This window comes from Heliangelus exortis, chromosome 1 (genome assembly GCF_036169615.1).
Source record: "Heliangelus exortis chromosome 1, bHelExo1.hap1, whole genome shotgun sequence".
NCBI lineage: Eukaryota > Metazoa > Chordata > Aves > Apodiformes > Trochilidae > Heliangelus > Heliangelus exortis.
This window is the reverse complement of record NC_092422.1, coordinates 148,699,498-148,722,605: the sequence shown is the minus strand read 5'-3', so window position 1 is coordinate 148,722,605 and position 23,108 is coordinate 148,699,498. Positions and strand designations below refer to the sequence as shown.

At 47.4% G+C, this 23,108-nt stretch overlaps 8 protein-coding genes across 8 annotated transcripts; 4 read left to right on the top strand and 4 right to left on the bottom strand.

The window, feature by feature from the left end:
* The first annotated feature begins 3,433 nt into the window (after positions 1–3,433).
* Positions 3,434–3,888, top strand: LOC139791078 (histone H4). Its single transcript, XM_071732870.1, has one exon. The coding sequence runs from the start codon at positions 3,459–3,461 to the stop codon at positions 3,768–3,770; it is 312 nt and encodes a 103-aa protein (XP_071588971.1). The 5' UTR covers positions 3,434–3,458; the 3' UTR covers positions 3,771–3,888.
* An 869-nt stretch (positions 3,889–4,757) lies between these two features.
* On the bottom strand, positions 4,758–5,296 carry LOC139791077 (histone H2A type 2-C). The gene has a single exon (XM_071732869.1). The coding sequence runs from the start codon at positions 5,214–5,216 to the stop codon at positions 4,827–4,829; it is 390 nt and encodes a 129-aa protein (XP_071588970.1). The 5' UTR covers positions 5,217–5,296; the 3' UTR covers positions 4,758–4,826.
* A 684-nt stretch (positions 5,297–5,980) lies between these two features.
* On the bottom strand, positions 5,981–6,572 carry LOC139797547 (histone H3). Its single transcript, XM_071747018.1, has one exon. It carries the CDS (start codon positions 6,523–6,525, stop codon positions 6,115–6,117), a length of 411 nt encoding a protein of 136 aa, XP_071603119.1. The 5' UTR covers positions 6,526–6,572; the 3' UTR covers positions 5,981–6,114.
* A 1,092-nt stretch (positions 6,573–7,664) lies between these two features.
* Positions 7,665–8,185, top strand: LOC139791076 (histone H2A type 2-C). Its single transcript, XM_071732868.1, has one exon. It carries the CDS (start codon positions 7,732–7,734, stop codon positions 8,119–8,121), a length of 390 nt encoding a protein of 129 aa, XP_071588969.1. The 5' UTR covers positions 7,665–7,731; the 3' UTR covers positions 8,122–8,185.
* A 902-nt stretch (positions 8,186–9,087) lies between these two features.
* Positions 9,088–9,516, bottom strand: LOC139791075 (histone H4). The gene has a single exon (XM_071732866.1). The coding sequence runs from the start codon at positions 9,484–9,486 to the stop codon at positions 9,175–9,177; it is 312 nt and encodes a 103-aa protein (XP_071588967.1). The 5' UTR covers positions 9,487–9,516; the 3' UTR covers positions 9,088–9,174.
* Positions 9,517–17,880: 8,364 nt separating this feature from the next.
* LOC139791074 (histone H1.01) lies at positions 17,881–18,936 on the top strand. Its single transcript, XM_071732865.1, has one exon. It carries the CDS (start codon positions 17,928–17,930, stop codon positions 18,585–18,587), a length of 660 nt encoding a protein of 219 aa, XP_071588966.1. The 5' UTR covers positions 17,881–17,927; the 3' UTR covers positions 18,588–18,936.
* A 459-nt stretch (positions 18,937–19,395) lies between these two features.
* On the bottom strand, positions 19,396–20,035 carry LOC139791088 (histone H2A-IV). The gene has a single exon (XM_071732893.1). It carries the CDS (start codon positions 20,033–20,035, stop codon positions 19,646–19,648), a length of 390 nt encoding a protein of 129 aa, XP_071588994.1. The 3' UTR covers positions 19,396–19,645.
* A 331-nt stretch (positions 20,036–20,366) lies between these two features.
* LOC139791091 (histone H2B 1/2/3/4/6) lies at positions 20,367–20,748 on the top strand. Its single transcript, XM_071732896.1, has one exon. It carries the CDS (start codon positions 20,367–20,369, stop codon positions 20,745–20,747), a length of 381 nt encoding a protein of 126 aa, XP_071588997.1. The 3' UTR covers position 20,748.
* The last annotated feature ends 2,360 nt before the right edge of the window (positions 20,749–23,108 follow it).

The following is a 23,108-nucleotide window of genomic DNA, read 5'->3' as shown; positions in this document are numbered from 1 at the left end:
TGGCTCCCTCGGTAGTTCTGCTTCCTGTCGAAGTCTCATAACCCCTTTGTATCCTAGTTAGTGCATTTTGGAGAGACGGTTATATTTTAGCCAGGGATATTTTACGTGTGCTTCACTACATAATTAGAAAAAAATAACTAAATGTCCCTCAGACTGGTGTTCCTGTCACTGGACCTCCAATGTAACCTTAAGGAACTCACTCTCGTTCATTAAATTCAAGAGTCTGTATAGGGGCAATTGCAATATACTAGTCTTAAAATTATAGTCTTAAAAAGTACAAAACTACTTGGGTTTTGTGCTGTGATTTCTTAAAACTTATTGGGAAAAAATAGAAATTGTATCTTCCCTAAAATAGAGGTCAAATCAAAGACAAGCATAAAACAGAAGATAGGAATGGGAGACTCAAGTGTAAATGCAGCTCACAGATGATTTAAATCCCTTTGCTTTTTTTATTAAGTTACATTTTGCTTTTGGGTGTTCAAGAGTAATACCCTAGAGCTAGTCAAGTAGTTGAAGTACAGCAAAATATCTTTTCCAGGCTTTGACACTCCAGTATTTTTTCAGGCAGAAGTTGTATTTGGGTACCACCATTTCATTCCCCCTTCCTTCCTTTCTTGAATGAGCAAATATCAATAAAAGCACAGAAATATTTAACTGAAATGCTGTTACTTTCCTTTGGGTATTTAACACTTTCATGAATTACAACAAGCCCAGGGAGATATTCTGCACAGCTTTTCTTGAAGAGGTTACTCGGGAAAAAAAAAAAATGAGCCATTGAAACTAAAATGTGATAGGTTCTTGTTCTGCATCAAATCTCCACACATGCTTTGTATCTATCCAACTTTGTTCAGACTGCTTATTGGAACTGGATATCTACCTTTGGGTCCAATTCCAAGGAAGGATGTGATAGGTAGTATGAAATGCTCATTGTGTTTTAATGCCCTTTTTTCAAAGCTGATGCTAAGCGCAGCTTTGCACGTGTAGCACAAATGAGGTGTCTTAGTGTTCAGGAAATCATGAATCCTGACTTTCTTCTGTTAAAGTGCTTTCTAAAGAAAAAAAAGATTGACAATGATTTCCTCTATACCCACTCAAATCTACTTTCCTAAAATGTTCAGAAAAGTCTGTATTACACATTTAAAAGTCATCTAAAGAACATCTTTCATGGTAGTGGTGTTGTTTGGTTAGTTTTTTGGTGGACAATTTTTAATGCCTCATTGTCAGTACATGGGACAATTTTTAAAATCACAGAAAAAACATTCAAATGTAGGTGAAAACTACTTCTCTATCTTCCAGCCTTTCTCTACTAGCACTTTTGAGATAATGGGAATGATGCTGATCAGCATGCAGAAGCTCCAATTTACTGGAATTTTTTTATTTTTCTTTTTGTCACATGTAGAGCAAGAGCAGTTTCTTGCACAGGATTAGACCTAAAAATTGTTTCTGCTGGAGCTGGCTCAGTGGCACAAGGCTGGGAATGATAAGAAGGAACAATTTATACTCAGTTGAGGGTGTAAAAATAAGTATGAAAATAATAATTCTACATGTCACAGATTCCCAAAGGTGATTAAAGAATGAGGTGAACTGTTGGGAAGAGCACCGTGGACAACACACAGATTAATATAATCAAAGTACTGCCGTTTATTGCGAGTAGCAGTAGCCCTTTTATACACAGTCAGGCTGATAACATAATATAAGCACATTGCTGATTGGTACAACACATTCTTCCTATGCCACAGGGCGCATGATAAATACAACCGTTTATGTGCGGTCTATGAGGTGCTTTCCCATCCTGTTATTCTTCTCTGCTGCCAGCTCCCTTATCTTTTGCCCATAGCTGATCTTTTAATAAGCTTGCAGCTGGGCCTCAAGGGCTTTAGCTCACTCTGGCTAAAGCTAAGTAGTCAGGATTGATCACATGTCCATTTTCTTCCAAAAACTCCCCAACAGTGAACTACAGTGTTTTTCTAAAAACTATGTTATAGCTCCCTTCAGAATTGAAGATTTAGGATGTGAATGGGGACTTCTTGCCCACAAGCAGTGGGAAGTAACTACCCTTTGGAAACTCCAGATATGCCACAAGTAGATGAAATGTTGGTATATTGCTGAGGGAAATCAAGGATGTTTGTGAAATTCCTAATACACCTGAAATTTTCTTTTTCCTCCGTTTGAAAGAAGTAGTACATGGGTCACAATTTCATTGGTACCAGTTAACCTAATTCTTCTAACTGTGTAACAACCCAAGATCTGAGGGCTATTTTAGACTAATGTCTAGGTATTTTTTCACTCAAGGGAATGCCTTTCTGCCTGCTGCAAAGCTACTAGAATGATGGTGCAGTGTAACATAAAAAAAAAATTAATCTAAGGTAATAACGAGACTTTTTTTCCCCTTCCACTTTGTATTATAACGTAACAGTTTTACTAAAAGAGGGAAGCGAATAATAAAACTATAGAAAGAATTTACATGGAGACAAGCTTAAGCACAGAGAATGTAACTAAGAACATCTTTAAGATGTCCTGTTCAAATTTTCCGTGGTACTTGTTATTAAATTTGCTAGTTCTCATATTGCTTCATAAAAATTATCTGTCTTTGTTATCCTCTAGGCAATACAAGTGACTTTTATATAGAAAGTTACTTAAATAATTTTAAAATATATGCAGGCTCCGAATTCTTACATAAAAAAGTAAAATGGGAGAAAGGAAAATAAATCTGAAGAATTGCTTGTGACACTACAGTGACTCTACGCTACCGGTTTTACCTAGATTATAGATTACTGTCATATTCGTATTTCAAGTTCTGTAGTGAAAATGCCCTTTGTGGGCATGGCAGAGACGCTGCAGCCTAACAGTCTGGCATAGCCGTCGTCGGGGAAAACGTGCACGTTACTTTCTGGTGTGAGGTGAAGTCATAGATGTCATTTTCCTGATGCTTCAAAGGGTAAGACGAGCACTAGGAAAAGGCCTCAGAAACGACCTGTCGCTTCTCGCATAAACAGCCGATTCCAATGGGAGCCACCCAGCGATGCTGCGATGTGACCGCAGAATAACAGAGTCGCGACCATTCCGACCTTATCAACGGTCCGAGGAGGCATCAAGGCCGCGGGCTGCCTGCGGAGTGGCGCGCACGGCCCCTCGGAAAAGGAAAGTCTGCGCGCCTTTGCCCGGCCGGAGGGGAAGATGCCGGGAAACGGCGCTTCGGAGGCCGCAAGGCTGGGGAACGGCGAACGAGGCGGAGCCGGAGACTGGGGCGACGGAGGCGGTCGGGGCCCCGAGGAGGTGCTCGAGAGCAGCGAAGGACGAAGGCCCCGCCTCGCCTCTCCCGCGGAGCGGAGCGGGTGGAGGCGCAGGCCCCGCCCCCGGCCGCCGTGGCCGCCCCTGCTCCCAATCAGGTCGGCTCCCAACACATAAAAACCGCCGCGCCACCAGCGCTTTCATCACACTCGTGTGTAGCGGTCATCATGTCTGGCAGGGGCAAGGGCGGGAAGGGGCTCGGCAAGGGAGGCGCTAAGCGCCACCGTAAGGTGCTGCGGGATAACATCCAGGGCATCACCAAGCCGGCCATCCGTCGCCTTGCTCGGCGTGGCGGTGTGAAGCGCATCTCGGGGCTGATCTACGAAGAGACGCGTGGCGTGCTGAAGGTGTTCTTGGAGAACGTGATCCGCGATGCCGTGACCTACACCGAGCACGCCAAGAGGAAGACGGTGACAGCCATGGATGTGGTCTACGCCCTGAAGCGCCAGGGACGCACCCTTTACGGCTTCGGCGGTTAAAAGCTTTTCGTGCTGCAGACAACTCCAAAAACCCAAAGGCTCTTTTAAGAGCCACCCACTTGTTCCTATAAAAGAGCTGTGTCCTTTGTGGGAGGTATTGTTCTGTGTTGTCGATTTTTATCTAGCTTGTTTGTGATCTGTACGCACTTGATCCCGCAATCGTTTGTCGGCGACATGCAGCTGGATTAGCTAGGCCGGCAGGTTAGCGGCTCGGCAGTCGCTCTCGAGGGCTTTGCTGCATCGTTTCCCATCACCCCTGTCCCGACAAGCTGCTTCCGGAACGGCTTGCTGGGGCGCTCCGTCCTGCTAAGCGAGAGCGCTGTGCCGGTTTGTAAATCTTCCCGAGGCACCGCACGCCCTGCCCGAGGGGCGAGCGTAGTGCCTCCCCCTTCGGTGGCTTTGCTTTTGGATAAAAACCCGGGCCCGGGGAACGAACAGGCCCCCTGCCCCGACAACGCGAAGGGAAAGGCGAAACCCGGTTATGTGCTGTTACTTCCCCACCGCGGGACAAGCGGATCCTTTTCATGCCTGCAAGGGGGAAACGGTGGGGGCTAGAGGGGTGGTAGGAGGGTCGGGGACAGATTCCTGGTTCTCACGTTGGGCGGGGAAACGGGGCCAGCTACCGCTGTAGCGGGGCCCCGCCTGTGGCCGCGAGAGGGTTAAGCCCCTTCCTGCTTTCGAAAAGCCCGCGCGGGCGGACATTGGCTCCGAGAAATTCCGCGCCCGACTGGGTCCTCGCTTCCCTCCGCGGCTCAGCCAGCCCGGGCACTGCCCGCCCGGCACGGCAACACGTTTCTGCAGCCACGCGCAGGGGGGGGGAGACGCGGACCTTGCAGAACGGCAGAAGCCTCCGAGCCCTCGGTAAAACAACTGGGCCGGGGCGACTCAAAACCCCCCCGGCACCACCCACCCAATCTCCTCTCCGGAATACCGTGCAGACACGCCGTTCCCCTTGCCCACGCAACAGAATCTCAAGCTCTTTCTCGAGGCTGTAGGTGGCTCTGAAAAGAGCCTTTGGGTTTGGACTGTACGCCAGGGAAGCCTCCCCAACTCTATTTACTTGCTCTTGGCTTTATGGCTCTCGGTCTTCTTGGGCAGCAGCACGGCCTGGATGTTGGGCAGCACCCCGCCCTGCGCGATCGTCACCTTGCCCAGCAGCTTGTTGAGCTCCTCGTCGTTGCGGATGGCCAGCTGCAGGTGGCGGGGGATGATGCGCGTCTTCTTGTTGTCGCGGGCAGCGTTGCCCGCCAGCTCCAGGATCTCGGCCGTCAGGTACTCCAGCACGGCCGCCAGGTACACCGGGGCGCCGGCGCCCACCCGCTCCGCGTAGTTGCCTTTCCGCAGGAGGCGGTGGACGCGGCCCACCGGGAACTGCAGCCCGGCCCGCGACGAGCGCGACTTGGCCTTGGCCCGCGCCTTCCCGCCCTGCTTCCCGCGGCCGGACATGATCAATCAGTCGATCGCCTGGTCACTCGGCAACGAGTCCCCACTGCTAACTTAAACAGACAGGTTAATGGTCCGCGTCCTGAGGCCCGGCTTTATATCCCTTCCCTTTGCGCGGCAGGGAGGATTCGGATAGGCCGAGGCGCCCGTCGGGGAACGAGCACCCAATGGCCGAGCGAATCTCCTCCTGACCAATAGAGAGGGGGGTACCTCTGAAAGGCCGCGGCCCGCGCTCTCAGGCGGCCAATGGCGAGGCGGGAGGGGCGGGATTCAGCAGACGGCTCTGCCCGGACTCAACGTTCCCTCCCGCCGCCGCCGCCGCCGCCGATGGGACCCGCGTAGGTCTTTCTTTTAAAAGTTGTTTTAAGGCGGCCGGGGCGGCAATGCGCGGGCTGGGAGGGCGGCATTGGCGGCGAAAAGAAGAGACAGTCTGGATGTGTCAGTGACTAGGAGCAAAGGGCAGTCACCGGGAAGAAGGAAAAGCTGTACACATCCCCATGCTTCCCTCCCGCTGTTGAACGCCGAATCTGTTCCACGTTGCAAGGTTCAACCCCTTCCTGACACCAGACCACCCCAAAACCTTCCGACCAAGCAATTCTGTAACATGCTTCTGTAACATGCATGGAAAAACAGCCATTGCTTCCTCCTATCAGCCTCCCCGTCCTGCCATCCCTATTGTTTATCTATTAGCTGTGGGTATTAAGCAACAATTCTGCGCCTCAGTTACAGCCCTAAGTATCAAATGTTAACCCTTAGTAATGTGACGAACTATGGAATGTTCAAGGAATATTTGGATGTATGCGTTCCAGCTCCTTTTATTGGACCAGTAGTGGCTCTTAAAAGAGCCTTTGTGTTATTAAAATGACAGAAAATAGATCTAAGTGGAACAATTAAAATTGGATTATGCACGTTCACCGCGGATGCGCCGGGCCAGCTGGATGTCCTTGGGCATGATGGTGACGCGCTTGGCGTGGATGGCGCACAGGTTGGTGTCCTCGAAGAGCCCCACCAGGTAGGCCTCGCTCGCCTCCTGCAGCGCCATCACGGCGGAGCTCTGGAAGCGCAGGTCCGTCTTGAAGTCCTGCGCGATCTCCCGCACCAGCCGCTGGAAGGGCAGCTTGCGGATCAGCAGCTCCGTCGACTTCTGGTAGCGCCGGATCTCGCGCAGCGCCACCGTGCCGGGACGGTACCGGTGCGGCTTCTTCACGCCGCCCGTGGCCGGCGCGCTCTTGCGGGCCGCCTTGGTGGCCAACTGCTTGCGGGGCGCCTTCCCGCCTGTCGACTTACGCGCGGTCTGCTTCGTACGGGCCATTACTCAAGATAAAGCTAACAGCTCGCGTATCGCGCCAAGACTGCTCGCTATACCTATGCGAGCCGTATATATAGCACTAGCCCCTTTTCTGATAGGTGGATAGACCCATGCTGAATCTCATTGGTGTATTCAAATTTAAAAATCCCGATACTAGAAGGAACCGCCTACTCCATTGTTCTTACGCTTCTTCGGTGCCTTCTGAAACCCTGTATTTTTACTTTTACCGTGTCAGTTTAAATACATCCAAAATACGTTGTTCACCTTCGGTTTTTAACGCCGAGCGACCAAGCGATCGACTGGTTGATCATTTGTAGTTAGGTTTCCGGGCTTAAGTGTAACATTTTAATACCTGTGAAAAAAAAATACAGACAAACAACCATAAAAAAAAATTTAAAATATATTTATAGAGGATTATAAGCTGTGTACTCTTTCAGTCGGACTTAACATGCACACTTCAACTGACTGAGAAAATAAGGACCAAAACCTAGCTTTACTAGTAAGCAGAGGCTGTGTTTAACTACTTTGATCCCTCTGTTTATTATGAAGGACGGGGAGGCTGATAGGAGGAAGCAATGGCTGTTTTTCCATGCATGTTACAGAAGCATGTTACAGAATTGCTTGGTCGGAAGGTTTTGGGGTGGTCTGGTGTCAGGAAGGGGTTGAACCTTGCAACGTGGAACAGATTCGGCGTTCAACAGCGGGAGGGAAGCATGGGGATGTGTACAGCTTTTCCTTCTTCCCGGTGACTGCCCTTTGCTCCTAGTCACTGACACATCCAGACTGTCTCTTCTTTTCGCCGCCAATGCCGCCCTCCCAGCCCGCGCATTGCCGCCCCGGCCGCCTTAAAACAACTTTTAAAAGAAAGACCTACGCGGGTCCCATCGGCGGCGGCGGCGGCGGCGGGAGGGAACGTTGAGTCCGGGCAGAGCCGTCTGCTGAATCCCGCCCCTCCCGCCTCGCCATTGGCCGCCTGAGAGCGCGGGCCGCGGCCTTTCAGAGGTACCCCCCTCTCTATTGGTCAGGAGGAGATTCGCTCGGCCATTGGGTGCTCGTTCCCCGACGGGCGCCTCGGCCTATCCGAATCCTCCCTGCCGCGCAAAGGGAAGGGATATAAAGCCGGGCCTCAGGACGCGGACCATTAACCTGTCTGTTTAAGTTAGCAGTGGGGACTCGTTGCCGAGTGACCAGGCGATCGACTGATTGATCATGTCCGGCCGCGGGAAGCAGGGCGGGAAGGCGCGGGCCAAGGCCAAGTCGCGCTCGTCGCGGGCCGGGCTGCAGTTCCCGGTGGGCCGCGTCCACCGCCTCCTGCGGAAAGGCAACTACGCGGAGCGGGTGGGCGCCGGCGCCCCGGTGTACCTGGCGGCCGTGCTGGAGTACCTGACGGCCGAGATCCTGGAGCTGGCGGGCAACGCTGCCCGCGACAACAAGAAGACGCGCATCATCCCCCGCCACCTGCAGCTGGCCATCCGCAACGACGAGGAGCTCAACAAGCTGCTGGGCAAGGTGACGATCGCGCAGGGTGGGGTGCTGCCCAATATCCAGGCCGTGCTGCTGCCCAAGAAGACCGAGAGCCATAAAGCCAAGAGCAAGTAAATAGAGTTGGGGAGGCTTCCCTGGCGTACAGTCCAAACCCAAAGGCTCTTTTCAGAGCCACCTACAGCCTCGAGAAAGAGCTTGAGATTCTGTTGCGTGGGCAAGGGGAACGGCGTGTCTGCACGGTATTCCGGAGAGGAGATTGGGTGGGTGGTGCCGGGGGGGTTTTGAGTCGCCCCGGCCCAGTTGTTTTACCGAGGGCTCGGAGGCTTCTGCCGTTCTGCAAGGTCCGCGTCTCCCCCCCCTGCGCGTGGCTGCAGAAACGTGTTGCCGTGCCGGGCGGGCAGTGCCCGGGCTGGCTGAGCCGCGGAGGGAAGCGAGGACCCAGTCGGGCGCGGAATTTCTCGGAGCCAATGTCCGCCCGCGCGGGCTTTTCGAAAGCAGGAAGGGGCTTAACCCTCTCGCGGCCACAGGCGGGGCCCCGCTACAGCGGTAGCTGGCCCCGTTTCCCCGCCCAACGTGAGAACCAGGAATCTGTCCCCGACCCTCCTACCACCCCTCTAGCCCCCACCGTTTCCCCCTGCAGGCATGAAAAGGATCCGCTTGTCCCGCGGTGGGGAAGTAACAGCACATAACCGGGTTTCGCCTTTCCCTTCGCGTTGTCGGGGCAGGGGGCCTGTTCGTTCCCCGGGCCCGGGTTTTTATCCAAAAGCAAAGCCACCGAAGGGGGAGGCACTACGCTCGCCCCTCGGGCAGGGCGTGCGGTGCCTCGGGAAGATTTACAAACCGGCACAGCGCTCTCGCTTAGCAGGACGGAGCGCCCCAGCAAGCCGTTCCGGAAGCAGCTGTCGGGACAGGGGTGATGGGAAACGATGCAGCAAAGCCCTCGAGAGCGACTGCCGAGCCGCTTACCTGCCGGCCTAGCTAATCCAGCTGCATGTCGCCGACAAACGATTGCGGGATCAAGTGCGTACAGATCACAAACAAGCTAGATAAAAATCGACAACACAGAACAATACCTCCCACAAAGGACACAGCTCTTTTATAGGAACAAGTGGGTGGCTCTTAAAAGAGCCTTTGAGTTTTTGGAGTTGTCTGCAGCACGAAAAGCTTTTAACCGCCGAAGCCGTAAAGGGTGCGTCCCTGCCGCTTCAGGGCGTAGACCACATCCATGGCTGTCACCGTCTTCCTCTTGGCGTGCTCGGTGTAGGTCACGGCATCGCGGATCACGTTCTCCAAGAACACCTTCAGCACCCCACGCGTCTCTTCGTAAATCAGCCCCGAGATGCGCTTCACACCCCCACGCCGAGCAAGGCGACGGATGGCCGGCTTGGTGATGCCCTGGATGTTATCGCGCAGCACCTTACGGTGGCGCTTAGCGCCTCCCTTGCCGAGCCCCTTCCCGCCCTTGCCTCTGCCAGACATGATGACCGCTACACACGAGTCTGATGAAAGCGCTGGTGGCGCGGCGGTTTTTATGTGTTGGGAGCCGACCTGATTGGGAGCAGGGGCGGCCACGGCGGCCGGGGGCGGGGCCTGCGCCTCCACCCGCTCCGCTCCGCGGGAGAGGCGAGGCGGGGCCTTCGTCCTTCGCTGCTCTCGAGCACCTCCTCGGGGCCCCGACCGCCTCCGTCGCCCCAGTCTCCGGCTCCGCCTCGTTCGCCGTTCCCCAGCCTTGCGGCCTCCGAAGCGCCGTTTCCCGGCATCTTCCCCTCCGGCCGGGCAAAGGCGCGCAGACTTTCCTTTTCCGAGGGGCCGTGCGCGCCACTCCGCAGGCAGCCCGCGGCCTTGATGCCTCCTCGGACCGTTGATAAGGTCGGAATGGTCGCGACTCTGTTATTCTGCGGTCACATCACAGCATCGCTGGGTGGCTCCCATTGGAATCGGCTGTTTATGCGAGAAGCGACAGGTCGTTTCTGAGGCCTTTTCCTAGTGCTCGTCTTACCCTTTGAAGCATCAGGAAAATGACATCTATGACTTCACCTCACACCAGAAAGTAACGTGCACGTTTTCCCCGACGACGGCTATGCCAGACTGTTAGGCTGCAGCGTCTCTGCCATGCCCACTAATGGCCTTTTCACTATAGAACTGGAGAAAACTATATATATTTTTTTTTATCCTGTGTCTGGAGTTTCACCCAGACATGCAGGCCAAATTCAAAATGTGGGATGTTTACATCATTGTGACTAACCCCATGTAAATTAGCTCAACAAAAAAGGCTACATCACCTATGTGCATGTGTACCTCCATGTTTTCAAACACCTCGCATCATTATGAGTGTACAGATAGTCCTTATTTCATATAATATGTTTTCCTTTCCCTAGCGTATATTGCCAGTGACAACGTTTCTTTGTTATTTTGCTAGGATTTCTGGACTCTGAAAATCCATCATTATGACTGTTAAATCCATACTTCATTTTTGCTGGCTACCTTTGCAGACATTTCTTTTTCAGGAATGAGGGACCAAAAGGGCTATGAGATTAGCAAAATTTCAATATGGGGAGTTTTCGTGTGTTCATAGTGGCTCAATACACAGTGCATATTCCACAGAGAAAACAAGGAGAGCCCTTCAAGATTTAGCAGATCTTTGTGAACTCTGACAATCTGTTCTTGATGGCACTGGCATTTGATTCTGTCTCAGTCTCAGTGAGTCCTGGAGAGAACATCTGTGTGAGTGATGGGATCTAAAAATATCATGGTGATTTAATTCTTCTCCAGCATGTTTTCAGGTAGGATATTGTACATAGTAATGTTTCTGTATGGTCCTGAAAACTCCTGAGTGCTTTTTCTCAGTTTTGGAAGTGACTTGTCACCCCTTTCAAATAGATTCTCTTCAGCTACAGGAAAAGCATTTAATTCACTCTCTGTGCTGGCTGGCTTTTTTGTCCCACATCATCTACACAACAGAAAGCGTATTTTCCACCACCATTTTGTAACACACACTGAGGACACTTAAATGTATATAAATTAGATTCTTGTCTACAAAATATATATACTACATGTTGTATACATGTCCATCACCCATTCATCATGTACAATTCCCATTGTACCTGTTCTTCAACTTTTTATAATTTGTCATATTAAAGCATATTTCCAGAGAAAGAAATCAAGAAACACACAGGACAAAGATCCATTCAAGTCTATCCAATTCAAAGATACACCTGACTTGGTGAGTCTCTGGCCTACGAATCTCTAGGACCTAAGGAAGCATTTTGATGAGATACCAGTCACTGTTCTTATATTCTTTTCTACTGGCCCCTGTCACAGATGGGATATTTGTTCAGGTGGAAATTTCCTGTAAATTACTCTGTTCTTCCAGTGTTTTGATCATAAGTTTCCATCCTGACCTCAGTTCAAAGTCTCAAGTCTGTTCCACTCATTGCCCATTCATTTCTCCCCAGTTTGTATCCATGCTGATATTGCTGACTGCACAAACAAGTTCTACAAGTTGCACTACTATGCTCTGTATTCTTACTCTGTCTTTTCCCATACTGGTGTCTCACTAGTCCAATAGAGCTAGTGTCTCCAACAGTGAGGAGGCCATAACCATGTGATTCTGCTACTCTAGGAAGAAGAAGCATACAAAAAAACCCAAACCAACCAACCAACCAAACAAAATCAAATGAACATAAAACAAAAAAGAAAGAAAGCAAAAAGAAAATAATAATAAAAAACAAGAAAACCCCACAAACCCAGAAGTGAGACCATTTGTTATTTTAGGAGAATAAGCACGTGTTGTAAAATGAAAAAGAAAAAAAGAAAATAAAGAAAAAAACTAAAATCACAGCATTTAAAAATGTAAGAACATTTTGACTAATGTCAAATGCTTCTGTCTTCATCCAGTGATATGAATGACAGCTGTAACCCTTGAAAGCATTTTCATGTTCTCAAGCACGTCAAGACCTGTTTTCTTCTAAGGATTTAATAAAAGAAGTACAGATTAAACTTTTGCTTACATTTGGTTTTGGTGTTTTTTTTTTTCTTCTCCTCAGGAAAGATATTTATATACCTGAACATGCATTAGACCTGTACAGTTAATATCAGAATTACTCAAATTTTTACCTGATTGAGCACCAGGTCCCTTTCCCAAAAATTTTGTACAATTTGGGCTGTTAAGTTTCCCTTTTTGTAGGTGTCTCCTATTGCAGTTTGGATAACCCCAAAACCTCACCACTTTACTTACCTCAACTCTCTACTTACTGCCACTACACAGCTGGACACAGGCTGTCTGCTCAGTGCTGGTCTTGTGTGCCAGCCCTGACATCCATACAATTAAATGCAAATTATTACAAACTACTAAGCTGAAACAGCATACAAAGGATAAATTTATTAGCCTACTCGTTTCATCCACAAATCAACCAAAACATGATTGTACTTTTGGTATCCAGTACAGAAAAGAGATATCTAAGGAAGGCCAAGATTTAGATTTAACAAAGAATCCAATCAATTTTTATGGAACTGGTTCATACAAAGCAGGTTGCAGGCAAATCAGGTGAAATGTGCTATTTTTCAATGTGCCCACACTAAACACACACACTCTCATGATCCTGTGAAGCCAGATTCCTGACTTCTTAACTCTCTGAGAGCAGGAGTGCTGAGTGACTGGACCCATATTGTGGGGAAATCTGGGCACTTGACATCACTTTCAGTGCCCCTGGCAGTTTAGATGACACCCTAACCAGGGACAGTGGTACTCTGGAAGCAGCCCATGGACTGTACAGATGCAAAACATGTACTGTAAAAAAAATAAAGCTACAGCACAACAACCTCACACACTGAACACACATCCCCATCTATGGGAAGACAGACAGGTTAAAAGATGGCACAGACCTGAAGCCAGTATCTATTTTACCCGTGCACCTCTGAAGAAAACCAGCAAGGCAGCATCACTTAATGAAAACATCTCCACAGGGTGTGTGCCACAGTGCTTTTGCTCTCATCTGTGGCAGAAGTCCAGCCCACGGAGTATGGAGGTGCCACCATCAATGCTTGTATGGCAAAAAAATTGGTTGTCTGCCAACACAAACATATTGTAACTGGAAGCCTGTCACATCAGCACCTGGGTTGTCATCAGTCAGGAACATAACAGATCAGATATGCATCTACTACATGTCCTAGGACACTTTGTCATGACATGGGTACCAAACACAATTCTGTCTGGAGAGGGAGGGGACACACAGATTGGTGCAATTGCTCCTTCCCTCTTAGCAGCATTCACAGGAGCACTGGAACACAAATAGGAAAGAGTGGAGGGCAGGAAGAATGCAGAAATGTAAATGGGTTTAGGGGACAAAGACTGAGTTTCTCAGCATCACTCTGTGAGCTACTCACTGGTCTGCAATTAGGCAAGTGGGCTGCAAGTAGTGGGGCTCCAGTGCTGATGGAGAGATTGCTTTAAAAAGACAGTGTGGTGGCACCCTTTCTTTGTGGAATTAATCATTAAATGTAGGGGAGGAGAAAATTTCTTTGGGAAGCCATGAGCTTCTGTTAACATTGTTTTCCTCTCATAGGTGATTTTTCTCAGGGCCTGAGGTACTCAATTGCTATTTGATGACTGCATTTATAGCATATCAGGGGGGTCCAGAAGATGGTTCCTCAAGCCCCTTACGTTAGTTTTAGAAGACAACAGTACTTTAAGACATAAATAATTATTTTCTTTAATATTGGACTGACATATTTTTATCTCTGCATGAGAAAAGTGAAAATCTGTTACCCTGGTAAACTCCTGTACAGGAGAGAACAAAGTGTGCTTCATCTCCTTATTAGCTCTTCTGGGAAGTTCCTGCATTTTTTCTGCTTTGTTTGGTTTGGCTTTAGTTTTGAGGTTGGGGATGGTTTTTTTTCAGTTTTCCAGGAAGAGCATCCTTTCTAGTGCCTCTTTCCTAACTATGGACATATGCAGGTTTTGGACTATAGGTTTTCAGCTCCCAAAACATATGTCCTGACAATGATGAAGGGAGACCACAATAGATGCTCCAACCCTTAATCAAGAGTGCAGGGAGGAGTGTTGAACATTCCAGGAAGCTGAGTTTATGGTGACACTCATCCACTGCCCTACCCTGTTTGTCTTGCTCACTATAGATGCTGGACTTAAGAGGCCTTGTGTGGCCTTGTTACACTTAGGAGTCTTAACATCAGCAGCAACAACATTTAGTATTATGTAGGCAGACACTTGTTTGCTGAGATGCAGTGAGTTTGTAGTTTGGCAAGTACCACTTTAAAATTGCTTAGGTAAGGGTAAAAAGCTGTTAAACTGTGCTGGCTGGTTTAATCACATGAGTATGATCACATTTGTAACTCAAATGAAGGATGACGTCACGGGGGGCAAGTAAGGCATGGGTGTAACGCTGTAATGGCAGCGTAATCATGGTTGCAGGGAGCATTTACACCTCTTTCCTGTGGAACATGTCTGCAGGAGTGCAGCACACAGAGTAAAGGCTCTCATCTAAATCTGCCTGGAAACTGTTACCTGAAGGAAGGAGAGGGGCTGTGATGCAGAGGATATCAGCTGTACTTCCTCCAGCTATGAATGACTGGCAGTGGGACTCACCTACAGCCAGGAGAGCAGCACATAAGCCACATTTGTGTGGGTAGCTCTATTGCCAATGTGTCTTAACAAAATTGTTTGAGAAGAACTATTGTGCTACCTCTCATTGTTGCAAACATAGCTAAATATAAGACAGAGCCCATTTTCTTTGGAGCAAGTACTGGCAGGTTCTAAACTGGAGATGGGAATGCTTGATAGCTCTGAGGTATAGTACCAGCCCTTGGCAGTGGTTCATGTGTCTCCTTGATTATGCCAAAAAGTCTTAACAGATAACTATAAAAGTTAGACAGACCTGGGTATCTGAAGGCAAGTGACTTCCAGGGTTCAAGATTGCAATCTTGAGTAACTCTGTGATGTAGTGTGGCCTGCTGGGGTGGCAAAGAGGTGAGAAGGACTGAAGTCATTCACATGTAGCAGACATACAGTCATGCTCTCTGTAGATCCTGATATCACTCTCCTCCTCTTTTAATGACTGATGAAGTCTACCTCCCTCCCTGCCCCAAACAGCATGTCAGACTTTATGTGGCACCTCCTTCATGAAGTCTTTCTACAATATTTTATGCCTAAAATAGGATTAATTCCTTTTCTCATTTGCTCAATTGTAGTTGAAACTGCAATTCCTGCCTTTTATACAATCCTTCATCACATTTTTTCTTTGCCTTAGAGTTCATCTGCCCATTCCTTCTAAACTATCTGCTCTGATTGCAGAAAAACTCATTTTGAAATTGTCATATGCACTTTAACTTTCCAAATTGTTGTTCATTCATATATTTCTTTCATGTAGAGAAGAACATGTGTTCCAAGAAGCAATTCTATATCGTTAAAATTATTTTATACCTTTGAAATAATGCTGTTTAAAGGGAAAGATAAGAGCTTCTCTCTGTATTATGCAATTTCTGAAATTACCTCAGCTTAAGACAGCAGACTGTATTTCAGATCAGAAGCTACTAAATGTACTATAAGTTGTCCCCTTTGTGAATAGAGAGAGAGTAGCGACTGCTGGGAGAAAAGCCAGACAGACAACTGGGATGGTGACCATTTTAGCCACCTCCATTTCAGCCACCAATAAATATGAATCAACACTCTGGGAAGCTGCAGCTGGGGCCTGGAGAATTTAAATCTTCGCCAGTGGAAGTTACTGGAGTAAAAGGGTATGCCTTCAAAATAACAAGGGTAAGCAATATGACTTTTAATTTTGCTTATATGTGGCACACATTCTATGCTTTTTCTCTGTCTCTGTGCTACAAAGTGTTTTGGTAGCTGCAAAGTGTAATCTCCACCCACCATTGCTACTTTATTTATGCTATTTTATGCCCTGTAGTCCAGCCAATGTGAAGTCGTATTAATTGATTTACGAACATATACAGGATATAGCCTTAAATGTGTATATATTTATTTTATTTTACTTTAGTTTTGGAAATTTGTGAAGATAAATCTTCAGTACCCACATATCATATTTGTTTAGTTCTGGTATTTTTTTTTTATCTTGCGTAACTTTTACAAACAAGACCCTGAAAAACACAATTTGATTAGCCCTTCTCTCAATTATTTCCCTCTTGAAGCATTACGGAGCTCGGGTGTACTTTTCCCACAACCTGATTTTTTTTTTCCTGACATTTTCTTCTTGTAGGGTGAAAGTTACAATTTTTCCTTCACTTAATTTATTTCTATTTTCATATTCACTGAATCCAAATTTTACAGTGAACTAAAATGTTTTGTGCTATGTACATATGTGGTATTTCCAAAATACAGTGAAACAAGGAAGTTAAGTTACACTTAACCAAAACTATACAATATGAAATTTTGGTTGCTAAAATGCACTCAATTTAAGTATTCACATAATATGTTTTATCTGATAATAAAAAAGCAAATCAGAGAGCATGGCTTAAGTGCAGTTTGTGATTCTTCAATAGCTTACAAAAGGTTATAGTTAACATATGCCTTCATAGTCATGTGCAGATTAATGGAATATTGTTCAAGAGCTCTCTTCTCTTCAGCACATTACATCATCTTCCACCAGATATTGACTGAATTCTTCCTGGTTCATTAGGAGAGACCTATGGCCTACCTCTCCCTTTATTAAAACTCAGGTTATCACAAAGTGCTCTGGTTTTACTCCTGAAAGCATTTCCTCATTTCAGTGGTGGTTGTAAAATGTATAAGGAAGAATTAGGTGGGTTTTATTCAGAGTGGTAAGAGGATTCAGATTCGGCTTTAGATCGACCTTTGTGTAGACACAGTATGTGAGATGTGTAAAAAATGCAAAATACTAATATGGTTTTGAATTCTACTACTGTTAGATAAAATACGTAACAAAATAATACTCTCTGGGTGGGAAGAGCATGACTACTAAAGTGAAGTGCACATCTTACATTACCAGAAAGACAAAGAAAATTGGAGTAAATATGCTAAGTTTAGAAGGCTACTTTCTATAACAAAGATACAGTTTTGTAACATCAGGTATCAAATGACTTTTTATTTGAAATTGAAATGCAACATGAAAAGTAAAAAGCTTGATTTGCTTAGTAGTTGGAATAGAAATTCATATAGAAAACAAACAAAAGAAAGAAAACACCCATCACAAGGCTGCAGGATAAGTTTGCTTCCCTTTAACTGAAATTCCAGGAAGCCAGAATAAAACATCTGTACGTTCTTAAATCTCCAGATGTCAACAAATTACTTATGGTTCTATAAAAAGTGCAATAGGAGGTTGTACGAGACACTATTTCACCAGACATTAGGGTTTTAGGAGGTAAAACCCATGGTCAAAGGAACCGGTTCTTAATCCATATTCAGAGCTGAAAGAGGAGTTTGTGTTACTTCCTTCTCTTCAAATTCAATTTAAACTGTCAAAATAGCTTTAAATCGGTAGATTTCAACTTTAAGCCCAAGAAAACCCTCTAAAGAATCAAACTAAGCCGTTGCTACAACATTTATGTCAAAAGGAAATTTTTAATTTGCAAGGAAAAACAAAAGTTTCTCTCTTCAGAGGTCTCTCCCGCAGCAGCACACGGGATTTATCGCTTCTCCTTTAACTCAGCCCGCGTCTTTGCGGCTGGAAACTTTCCCGAACGCAAGTACCTTCTCTTCTCCTCCCTCACCGGGGAAATGGGGCGATTTGGTGGCAGAAATTCCGAGGAAAATACACTTTTGTTAGTCCAAAGAAACACAAATCGAGCACACCGAAGAGCTCCCCGGCCGTGCAGCAGGGCGGGCTCTGCAACGCACCAATCACCGCGCGGCTCCTCTCTAAAAATACGAGCATCTGACCCGCGCCAGCCCAATTGTGTTCGCCTGCTCCGCAGAGGACGCCGCCGCGATGTCCGAGACCGCTCCCGCAGCCGCCCCTGATGCTCCCGCTCCCGGTGCAAAGGCCGCCGCCAAGAAGCCGAAGAAAGCGGCGGGCGCCTCCAAAGCCCGCAAGCCCGCCGGCCCCAGCGTCACCGAGCTGATCACCAAGGCCGTGTCCGCTTCCAAGGAGCGCAAGGGGCTCTCACTCGCCGCTCTCAAGAAGGCGCTGGCCGCCGGAGGCTACGATGTGGAGAAGAACAACAGCCGCATCAAGCTGGGGCTCAAGAGCCTCGTCAGCAAGGGCACCCTGGTGCAGACCAAGGGCACCGGCGCCTCCGGGTCTTTCCGCCTTAATAAAAAGCCCGGGGAAGTGAAGGAGAAAGCCCCCAAGAAGCGCGCAGCCGCGGCCAAGCCGAAGAAGCCCGCGGCTAAGAAACCCGCCAGCGCTGCAAAGAAGCCTAAGAAGGCGGCGGCGGTGAAGAAGAGTCCCAAGAAAGCCAAGAAGCCGGCAGCGACTGCTGCTAAGAAAGCGGCCAAGAGCCCCAAGAAGGCAGCCAAAGCAGGTCGCCCCAAGAAGGCAGCGAAGAGTCCGGCCAAGGCGAAGGCGGTGAAGCCCAAGGCAGCCAAGCCCAAGGCAGCGAAGCCGAAAGCAGCCAAGGCTAAGAAGGGAGCGCCCAAGAAGAAGTAAAAGAAACCAGGAGAGTCCTGCTCTACATCTTTTGTTATCCAACGGCTCTTTTAAGAGCCACCCACACTTTCCCTAAAGGAGCTGAGGCACCGAGGTCGTCAGTACCCTGCAGCAAGGATCCAGTAATTCGTAAGTCGTCAGAGGTCAATTGTGTCCTTGTTTTTCTTCTACGATTACCGAGAAAAACAGCGAACGAGCACGGTATAACGCGGCGGCTTTAGGGAAGTGTAGACTTTTGCATCTTTTGCCGAGTAATTGGTTTAACTACCTTGGAAGCAATGTTTTATAGTAGTGATTTGATAAAAATCGGATGTACTTTTTTTAAGAATATATTTTGTAACGAAAGTAATGCATTTGTCAGACACGCTACTACTGAGCCACGTTTAATCATATTGTCTCTTTTAAAGTGTCTCCTTAAAGGGTATTGACTTTTTCAAGGAGGAAATGAGGGTTTCCTTTATCCACCGAAAATAGCGCTAAAGTCTCCCATTCCTTTTGTTCCCGAGGAGAAGAAAAAGGCCTTTAAGTATTGAAAAAGCCCGCCCTGACCAAGGATTGGCCAGCAGAGAGCCCGGCCCGCTGCCCCTTCCCCCCCTTCTCCGAAGACGATTACGCCCCGTATCTGGTACAATGTCAGCCACTACCGGAGGGGAAAGAAAAAAAAAAAAAGGGGGGGGGGAAGAGGGGAGGGCTGGAGCCGGGGTGGGGGAGGGAGAATGGGAAGAGAGGGGCGGGAGCTCTCGCCGCTGAAGTAGCGTTCCCGTGCTCTCTGACATAGGAGCTGTGGAAAACATCCCGTAGGAGAATCTTTTGCTTTGGGAGGACATTTTACCACGACTTTGTATTAACGAATACATGGAAAACGTTGCTACTATCACCAAGCCAAAAATACTGTTAATAAAACATGGAAACCGAGATCAAATGCGGGTTGAGTAATTCGTATACCAAAAAGTAACAATACGGATAACAGCTCCCTTAAGATTTTGTGGGTGGCTCTGAAAAGAGCCTTTGGATTATTTACTCGCGAAAAACAGACAACGTGTGTCTTTTCCTCGCGCTCACTTGGCTTTAGCCTTGTGGCTGTCGGTCTTCTTGGGCAGCAGCACGGCCTGGATGTTGGGCAGCACCCCACCCTGCGCGATCGTCACCTTGCCCAGCAGCTTGTTGAGCTCCTCGTCGTTGCGGATGGCCAGCTGCAGGTGGCGGGGGATGATGCGCGTCTTCTTGTTGTCGCGGGCCGCGTTGCCCGCCAGCTCCAGGATCTCGGCCGTCAGGTACTCCAGCACGGCCGCCAGGTACACCGGGGCGCCGGCGCCCACCCGCTCCGCGTAGTTGCCTTTCCGCAGGAGGCGGTGGACGCGGCCCACCGGGAACTGCAGCCCGGCCCGCGACGAGCGCGACTTGGCCTTGGCCCGCGCCTTCCCGCCCTGCTTCCCGCGGCCGGACATGATTCTACAAAGAACTTGAAGCAAGAGCAGCGAGCTCTGGTGCTCCTGCAGCTATACTCTCTCTTTTCGACCTCACCCCGTCGCTGATAGGCTGAGAAGTGGGTCTTCCCTAGGCAGCCAATGAGAAGGCGAATCAAATTCCGACCAATAGAAACTCTCCCTTGTTTAATGCGACGCGAGTTGGTATTTCGACCAATTAAAATGCGTGGAAGCAATGACGGCTATTTGCATACGGGCGGTATAAATAGGTGATACGCGTTCAGTGTGAGTTACGTCGTTCTCTGACACGAGAGCTGTAGTTGGTTTTGTCCTGTAAGTCGACTTTGCTACGATGCCTGAGCCAGCTAAGTCTGCCCCGGCGCCCAAGAAGGGCTCCAAGAAAGCCGTCACTAAGACGCAGAAGAAAGGAGACAAGAAGCGCAAGAAGAGCCGCAAGGAGAGCTACTCGATCTACGTGTACAAGGTGCTGAAGCAGGTGCACCCCGACACGGGCATCTCGTCCAAGGCCATGGGCATCATGAACTCCTTCGTTAATGATATCTTCGAGCGCATCGCCGGGGAGGCGTCTCGCCTGGCGCACTACAACAAGCGCTCCACCATCACCTCGCGGGAGATCCAGACGGCAGTGCGGCTGCTGCTGCCCGGCGAGCTGGCCAAGCACGCAGTCTCCGAGGGGACCAAGGCTGTCACCAAGTACACCAGCTCTAAGTAAAGAGGTGTTAGAAGGACCGGTTAACCCAAAGGCTCTTTTAAGAGCCACCCACTTTTTCAGTAAATCAGCTGTACAATCACGGAAAACAAAACTTATAATGTCAAATCTTACAATAGTTTTTTAAGATGCACTTTAAATGACTTATAAAATCAGGATCTTTTCTAATAATACAATCACTGTAGTAATATCTGTCTCGTGGTGCTGCTCAGACGTTTTTTATTTTTATTTTTGCAGTAGAAATGAGAAGTTTCTAGAGTCACCGCAAAAAAAAAAAAAAAAAAACACCAAAACAAACCCAAAAAAATAAAATAAAAAAAAAACCAAACCACATAGTAACACTCCCCATGTATCTTAAACTGCTACCAGTAGCCCAGTGGTTAATAAAACAGAAGTGTTCTCAAATGTAATTACCAACAATTTTCATGCTACTACGCATGTGTTTTTTTAAAAATTCATGCTCAAATTCAGACTTCAAGGTAAAGGATTTTGCCCTAACTTTGTGCAGTGTGAAAGATAGAAAGAACTGCATATGGTAATTTGCATAGCTTCTTCCTGTGACTGCTTTGTAGAGAGAGTATTCCCTTTGTAACAAAAAATGAAGACGATTTTTCATTTCTAGCTGGCCTTTCCTGTGTTTATATATCAATTGTATTAAAACTATTAACAAGTAAGAAACTAGTATCAGAGCTTATTATATAGTTGTTAGTCAGCCTTGAATTCTTTCAGTGCAAACCTGAGTCACTTTCTGAGTCACTTCATCACATTCTTGTGTATTTGGCAAGTGCTGAAGATGAAGATAAAAGCCATTAGCACATTTTCTCCGGTTGAATTTGAATAATTCTTAACTCCAGTTCTGTTCTGTGGACTTCTGAGCCCACTAGGGATCACAGAATCACAGAAGTCAGCCTTTCTAGTGCTGACTGCATGATGTTTGACAGTAAAAGTACAGAGACAGACGCTATGTTTCTCTTCAATCTACCAAATTATCAAAGTTAATTTCAGCTTGAAAGCTGATAGGAATCTCTCAGAAAAGATTTTAGATAGCCAGTGGAAATAGGCATCCTCTATATTCTATTCTTCAACAGTTTCAAATGGAGTTTAGAGATCTGCTAAGTGCCTTGGTCCAAACTCTGAAACCTAACTTGCATAATCTGGGCCTCTATATATGTCCAGTATCTAAAAAGATTGATAAACTGTGGTATATTTCTGTCTCTTTGTATAAAGGGATGTGTGTTCCACTAGGAAGGGACTTGAAAATTAAAACAAATGATGATGATGATGATGATGATGATGATGATAATTCCAATACTAATATAAGATAGTTATAAGATATATGTTATACTCAGCTCCTGAGAGTAGTCATGAGCTGTGTGCTTCTAGCAGTGAATGGTGACTGGACCACTCCAGCAGCAAGAGATAATCACAGCAAGTGGAGGGGGAGCAGGCATCAGGTACAGGATGACTGATGAGACAGACAAGACCCCCTTGGGTAGGCAGCCATGATAGAGAAAAAAACTATCCTGGCAAACCTGCCAGTATATAGTGAGGGTAACATTTATACTATGGAATTCTGTGGTTGCCTATCTTGGGACAGCTGCCCTGGGCTTTGCCTCTCCTGGCTCACTGCACCTGCATGGTTGCAAAGTACCCTCAACCTTGGTCACTATGGAAACATGCATCCCAGAGCTGGATACAAATGAAAACAACACATCTCCTCTGTTCTCACAGTATTGGACTCTGCAGCCCCTCAAAACTACAGTTTCTCTGAACTTAAAAATTTTATAATTTTGTCACAGAAAAAAAAACAAAAAACCAGGACATCTGTCCCCCCCAAAAATAAAAATTATTCTAGTTCAAACTACACTTTTCACAGAGCAGCCATGTTGCCTAAGGTAAAGTAAGAGCTCAGTGGTGCTTTTTCGGCTTCCCAGATCAGGAATCCATAAGCATTCTTTTCCCTTTCCTGTCTTTAAATGCTCCATGCTGCACTCCTAATAATCATAACCTCTCCAGAAGTTTCAGAGGATCTTTAAAAAGACTTTAAGCCTTTTTTTAAAAATGGCTTTTTTAAAGAAGTCTTTTCCTAGATAACATCACCCAGCAACAGCAAGACAGCCCAGTGTTCAAACATATCCTGATGCAGGAATTACTCAGCTGCAACCTGAACAGGAATCAGCCCCAGGTTCCTTCTCAAGGATGAGTCCCCGATCCTCTGAGTAAGCAATTTATTTATGTGACATGCAGAGCTGGGTGCCTCCAGGGAGAGACTCCGATCCCAGATCATGCCTCAAACCCATACCGGTAAGAACCTGATTCACAAGTCCAAATATTTAAATGGTCAGTGGTCTCTTAATTTCTCAT